The 7,262-nt window shown below is 33.6% G+C and overlaps 1 protein-coding gene and 1 pseudogene across 1 annotated transcript; one reads left to right on the forward strand and one right to left on the reverse strand.

The window, feature by feature from the left end:
• Positions 1–597: 597 nt before the first annotated feature.
• LOC145089183 (carotenoid cleavage dioxygenase 8 homolog B, chloroplastic-like) lies at positions 598–3,589 on the reverse strand. The gene is made up of 6 exons (XM_079027660.1): positions 3,252–3,589; positions 1,895–2,638; positions 1,607–1,800; positions 1,288–1,477; positions 1,092–1,194; positions 598–977 (listed from the first exon to the last, which is right to left on the reverse strand). The coding sequence occupies exons 1-6, from the start codon at positions 3,537–3,539 to the stop codon at positions 832–834; spliced, it is 1,665 nt and encodes a 554-aa protein (XP_078883786.1). The 5' UTR covers positions 3,540–3,589; the 3' UTR covers positions 598–831.
• A 1,406-nt stretch (positions 3,590–4,995) lies between these two features.
• LOC145055592 (F-box protein At5g07670 pseudogene) lies at positions 4,996–6,428 on the forward strand (annotated as a pseudogene).
• Positions 6,429–7,262: the final 834 nt, after the last annotated feature.

The following is a 7,262-nucleotide window of genomic DNA, read 5'->3' on the forward strand; positions in this document are numbered from 1 at the left end:
TATTCCATATCAACCATACACGATTCATTATGATTCTTTATACGTTGGAATCTATCAATTCTTTCCATTTCCAAAAATCTTTGTGGAGAGAGGGTAGATGATTATACTTTTGGCATAATTTATGATAAATGTTGGTGTATATGTGTGCACACACTAATAAACAAACTGGTGATTTAAACGGGTATTTGTGATTACTTATTTGAAATGCTTATTGTATTATTACAGTTTGTCACCGGTAATAAGTAGTCTTTAGTTTTTATATAGTAAGATTTTATAAGTATCTTTTATACCTATTGATTTAAAGAGTTTTCAGTAAATTATTTTTCATTACATATAATAAAAACATTTTGTCAAACAAAAAAATAAAGTACAAATTTATTGTGTAATAAATTAATTCAAATACTTGTTTTTTAAAATCAATTTTCACACCGAATTAATAACCACTTTTACTAAAAAGGATAAAAATTATTTTAAATAAAGTAATAAACAATTCCAAACAATCTCTTAATATGTGAGTTAAAGTCCGTATAAAGGTATAAATTTATAGTTGGCTAATTGTTATCAAATTCTAAAAGAGTAGCTCCCAGTATACAAATTCACAGCGAGATACATAACTTTATGGACAAAATTTATAATACAAGAAACTAATCTACACAAACACAAACATGTTACAAATTTCCTATATAACATATATGATCATTATGTACACTAACTATGGCATATAATTATACTTTTGAACAAGGTATGCATGCCTACGTACAAAATAGGCGAATAAGATGTAAAAAAATGCCGTTCTTACTGATACGCATTTTTTTTTCCCGGTATTTCATCTTAACACTTGGGAACCCAACATCCATGAAGTCCATATGGGAGCCCATAAGGGAACTTTGCTCTTGCGATTTCTTCAAATGTTGATGCGTCTAATATTAATGCGTACCCTTCACCATTTTTATCACTTATCATCGAAATCACGACCCCTGCTCACATGATCATAAGTATTTATTAAGAGCATAAAAAGAATCATATTAAAGATCTTCATCATGGTTTGATGTTGATGTGAACTACTTATATAATTAAACTTAGTGACTTACCATCATCTTCTTTTGTTGCTCCAGGTCTTGCAACGAAAAAAGGTTCAGAGGGCACTGCGCCTTCATCGTACCAGTTCTTTGCTTTTTTCTTTTCTAAGTCTATCTGTAAAAAAAAAAAAATGTTACCAATTTATTGAATTCTTTCACATAAGTTTTAAGAACGAATAAAAAATCAAAATTTAACGAAAAACTATACCTTGGTGAGGGTATTGGGGAAATTACAAGGCCGTTGAGCACCACAAGCATACGCATATCTGTATTTCTTGCCTAAATAAGCCGGATTGATGCTGCACATATCCATCCCCCTTCCATGTTCATCAGGGTTTAGAGCTTCAACTAATTCACCATTCGAGCTCCCATCAAATGGTATTTTAAAACGCCCAACCCTGCAATTATACACGCATGTATGTAATTCAATAACACACTTCAATAAAAGCCAAAAAAAAAAGATGTTTAATGATATATATGTCATAAAAATGTCATGTGCATAAGCCTATTTGTAATTATATATGTACCTAGCATCGGGAAGAACATCCTCGCCAGACCATGATCGAAGGTTTTGAAGCCGGAGATTGTCAAGAATAGTAGTATCCGCATTATGTTCACAACAATCGGCTATAACTCCAATTACTCTTCCATCTTCATCTGTCTCTTCATAAGCGTTGATGAAGTGAAATGTCACAAATAAAGGAACTTCAACACTTGCCACCTTCAAAAATTACAACAAGGTCTTTTAAAAAATTATTTCTACACCATGCAAAACGTTTCGTTTTCTTAATATATATACAGGAATTCGATCATACCAATTTGCCACTAGCTTTACACATAACGTGCATAAACGCTTTGGACTCAGGGTGCCACTCAAACTTGTACAACGGTGTGGGTTCGGCTCTTAACAAGTTCTGTGCACAATACCTCAATGGCATCTCCGGCACTATCACATAATGTTCGGTCACCGGAAAAGAATGGACCCATCCCGGAGATGGGCCACCACGACAATCAACCCGACCAATCACCTTCCTTTCATTTGTTCCTGGCTCCATCCTTGCCACCAAATAACCAGGGTTCAATAGATCCGGCAACAAGGTCAAAAACTCCGACTGAGTCACGATAGGATGTGCAGAGTGGACTAACCCACCCAACGAGTCACTGTACTCAAACTTCCCTAACGTGTCTAAGTTACTGGGGTCGATCACAATGGACCCTTTAATTGTTTCAGTGAGACAAACCACTCGGCCATCTCCTAACTGAACAACACCAGTGTTGGCATTATCAGTTAGCGATGCTCCGGAAAATAGATTGGCCAAATCTCCGATATATGCTAGGAAGTTGTCATGTTTCGGGACTTCAGAAAATTCACGGTAACAAAGCTTGTTGCTTTTTCTTGCGGCTTTATATGCATCGGATTCAATTTGCCGGTGACCCATCGTGAGGTGGCCGTTCTGAAAGTGGAGGCCGACCAGGGTGGCGTAACCGTCGAAGAGGTGGCGGAAGTTGTAGTCTCCGATGTGCCATAACCCTGGTCCGTTCCTCAAATAGGTCCCATTCTGCATGGTTTACCACCCAAGAATATAAGTATTAGAATTTAATGGAATTCAGATAGGAAAAAAGTTTGATTGTAGCAGACAAAAAGAAAGACAAATTAACAATTGGTGGCAAGTGGCAACAATTACGTAGAATAAAAAAAGGTAAGCACATAGAAAAGGAATCTTCTTGTAAATCTTTTGTCCAACATTAGTGTACGTAAGAGAATAGAACATTAAATGATATAACTTGTATTTGATATAAAATACGATAACCTTATTAATGAATCAAACAAATTGTTAAAACTTCAAATGATTATAATAAAATACACATACAAGTTACAACACATAAATTGCAAATTTTCTCGTTACAGACATGACAAGCTCAATTAATTTTTTTTATATATATTTTTACCATTTTTTAAATGACAAGAGACATAATTATATGGTATTCATAATTGTGTTTTCCTTTAAAAGGATCGCGTACGAGATTATAATATTACTCAAAGAGTATCATGGGTGTCGAAGTGGTGCACTACAATTGCTATGCAAAGATTTGCACTAACAAATTGCACACAATCAATCAATGAATCATTATTAAAAATTTGACACATCTTGCAACAAATATAACACATACCAGCCATTGTGGTATCTCTCCGTTGACACAAAGTTCTCCTTCCCACCGTTCTTGCCGGATGCTAGTCCATGCCGCCAACTTCCGCTCTTGCGCCACCTCCTTCCACAACGGTGATTGAACAACCATAGGCAGATCAGTTGCTACACTCACAATATTTAACTCTCTACTCTTCTTATTCTTAGGGAAACTAGGTTGCCCAAAGGAACAACCATCACTAGCATGGTTGGAAACCATGCATGAGGGCAGACCATAGTTTCTGGTGGGTGAAAATGGAAAGGAGGAAGTCATAGGAAAGAAAGAGGTGTGCTATAAGTAGGAACGGTATAAAATATGTGGGTAAACATAGTGTGGTATGAAGGGTATATATAGGAGTTTGTATACATGCACAGTTAGTGTGGAAGCTCATATTGGTATCTTGAATGAACAATTCTTTTTAACTAGTAGACAAGACTCAACAATTAATATTGCTTATATACAAGTATTAAAGATAAAAATATAATTTAATAATGACAAGATGGCTTCGATGAATAAGAGAAAACCTTAATTGGAAAACACAAAATTTGTATCGTAGTCCTTGGTTTTTTTGTTTATTTATGTTTCGCTAAATTGTTAACCTATATAAATAAGTAGTTAGCATAATTAGCTAAATGACGTACGTAACCAAGGCTCTAACACTAGCATCTTGCTAGTATTTCGTTATAATGCAATAAAATGCTTCGCAGTTCGAAAAAAATTAAATAATAAATTAGAAGCTAATGTGAAACTGTTGTACTTGAATTATCCTTTCGGCAGATGAATATACCAGTGTGTTATGTATATATTCGTGCATATCGTGTAGGACGGTTTTGAAGGCTACTTAATAACTAAGTACTTAAAACTATATATTGATCCAACTACAAGCTATATATTAAAATGCTACTAGTTAATTCTTAATAGTAGGAAGTATTTTGCGTATATATATTAGTTAATTCTAAATAGCATTTTAATATATGACTTTCAATTTGAGCAATAGTAGGAAGTATTTTGTGTATATTAGGATAATTATCTATACTTGTTTGTTATGAGAAGGCAAGCTTTGAGGTTCCTTTAGCTAGTTTTAGTCTACCATTTTAGTGCCTTCATTGGTGTTGTACTCCATTATATTACTAGTAATGTGTATACATAGAATAATGATCTCCAATACCCATGAACGTAGGGAGAATATATATATATATATATATATATATATATATATATATATATATATATATATATATATATATATATATATATATAGGGTTAGGTTCAATGGAAAATGAACAATTATGGCAACATATGCTGGAACTAATGATCAAGTGACACGTGTTCATTTCTTTATTCATAAGCAATCTACTATGGAAGTTATTTATGTAGTTATTCCAAAATGATGTGTTGTCATGGTTTCATTGGTTTCAACATGTGTTGCCCTAATTGTTTATTTTCCATATAACCCTTCCATATATATATATATATATATATATATATATATATATATATATATATATATATATATATATATATATATATATATATTATCAACAACAAACTCCTTTTGGAGAAGCAAACAAACGAACTATGTATTTTTTCCCCTCGCTTTGAATCGCTTTCATTGCTTCAATCGACACCCACTCAGCCTCTCCAATCGATCGACACCATTTTCAAGTTGCGAAATGCGTGAAACGAAAATCGTTGTCGGACACTGCAGAAGAGAAATTGGAGAGTTTTCATGATTCTTTTGCTTTCCGACCAAATACTGATTAGCATCCTCTCCAATCTCACAAAACCACAACAAAATTCAAGTTGTTTAGTTTGTAAATGGTGGTTGACGATTAACGGTGGGTTAGTGAAATCCTTGAGATTATTAGATTGAGATTTTCTTGATTTCTGTAGACTCGTCCATCATTTTTCCAATCTTCTTGATGTTGATATCGTTCAAGCTTGCATAGTATCTCCTTGTAATCTGGGTATTTGTTTCAGTAATAAGTTTGTCTCTATTCATGTTAATTCCTTCATATCAGATTACGAGTTTATTTGGAAACCTTGTTTTTTTTAGTCCTAATTTGATCGATAGAGGTGTTCAGATTCTTGTTCAAGGTTGTCCTAATTTACGAAGGCTTGTCTTACTTGGTGCAACCAAAGAAGGGTTAGCATCTATAGTAAATGAATGCTTAGTTTTACATGAACTAGAGGTATGTTCCATTACAAACATGGATTTAAAAGGGCTTGTAGCTTTTAGAAAATTACAGATCCTGAAACTTATAGGTTCTGTTGATGGGTTATATGATTCAATGATTTCAGATATTGGGTTAATCATTTTAGCTCGAGTATGTCAAAGATTATTGAAACTTAAACTTGTTGGTTGTGAAAGGAGTTATGATGGGATCAAAGTTATTGGTCAATGTTGTAAAAGATAAAGTGCATTACTATTATCAACTTAATAAACTTACAACTTTTACTTACTTCGATTGTTATTTATGGTGTTAAAGTTCTGTTGTTTAGTAATAAGTTGCTTGGGAATCCATTTGACAAACGATCCTCTTGGTGCAATGATACTGGTTAGTGCTTTCCTCTTACTACGGGAAATTGCTCTCATCTCTCGACTGTAAAAAGACGATTATGACCTTCTCAATAACAGCCAAGTGGAACTAATGTACTGATACTTACTTCCTATATATATATATATATATATATATATATATATATATATATATATATATATATATATATATATATATATATATATATATAGAGAGAGAGAGAGAGAGAGAGAGAGTAGGATGGCATTGAAATCGAATCACATATTTTTAACAACTGTTTTTTTGAGTAGAAACACTAAAGTTAGTTTTATATAATATTTTTCTTGCAAAATGATAGTTTTCTTATGCTTCTGATGAGATTTTTTTATGTAGAGAGTTGAGAATTTCCTACACTATAGCACACATGGAGCGTGAAGGTGGTGTGAGTCCACGAATATCACCATTAAGACAAGTATATTCATCTTCATATCTATTTACTGAATTGAAGTTTCAATCTTGAATATTCATTGATCCAAGTCGGGGGCCTGATGTTCATTTAGTTTCTTGTCCTACCCTTGGATAATTACATTTCCAAAGGTGTCAATTGAGAGATAAACAAGGCTTAGGAGCTTTGTTTTTGTAACACTCAGATTCAGGTATGTTATCTTTAGTGCTTGGATCATTGTTTATTTTGCAAGATAGGTGTTTAGTACGTTGGGCATACATAGGGTTATTTGGCCCATGTCTTGAGTATGTGACCTAATTCTAATTAGGTTAATTTGTGTATATTCAGTGTGAGAGTGTCAGATCGGTAGCCTAGCAGTTAGTATTTACCAGCAGACCAAGGTGAGTCTTCTCACTATATCAATGGATCGAAGGCACCAATGTTGACCAATTACTTGACATGCAAAATGATAGTTGTCTATGTGTTTGTTTGAGTAAATGACCTTGGGGGTAGTCCTTGGCACTTCTATGGAAGACCATAAGGGTAGCCTATGGCACATTGATGTCAGACCCTGGGGGTACGCCATGGTATTCTAGGGAAAAGACCATAGGGGTAGCCCATGACAATAATATATATGTTGTGTGGTATTTTGCGATGTATGTTATGTGGTATTTGAGAAACTCACTAAGCTTTTACTTACAGTTTGTATTGTGGTTTCAAGTACATCTAGTACAAAAGAGAATGGCCCAGCTTGATGGCGTAACATTCGCTCCCCACTGTTTTCCGTACTTACTGATATTGTTACTTTGATAATTAAATATGTTTATTTTGTAATGGATTTTGGAAACAATTTATGACTGTAATCTCCTATTTGAAAATGAATTTTTTTTTTCAGTTTTTGGGTTTTTACAATTTGGTATCAGAGCCTTGGTTTGAAGGATTTGGGCACACCCTCAGGTATTTCAGAACTCAAAACGAGGAAATGATAATTTTTTCAAAAGAAAAGGAATTGAATTTTTATAAAAAGGTTTT

The sequence above is a fragment of the Lactuca serriola genome, chromosome 1, assembly GCF_051521515.1.
Source record: "Lactuca serriola cultivar US96UC23 chromosome 1, Lser_US96UC23_V15, whole genome shotgun sequence".
In the NCBI taxonomy this organism is placed as follows: Eukaryota; Viridiplantae; Streptophyta; class Magnoliopsida; order Asterales; family Asteraceae; genus Lactuca; species Lactuca serriola.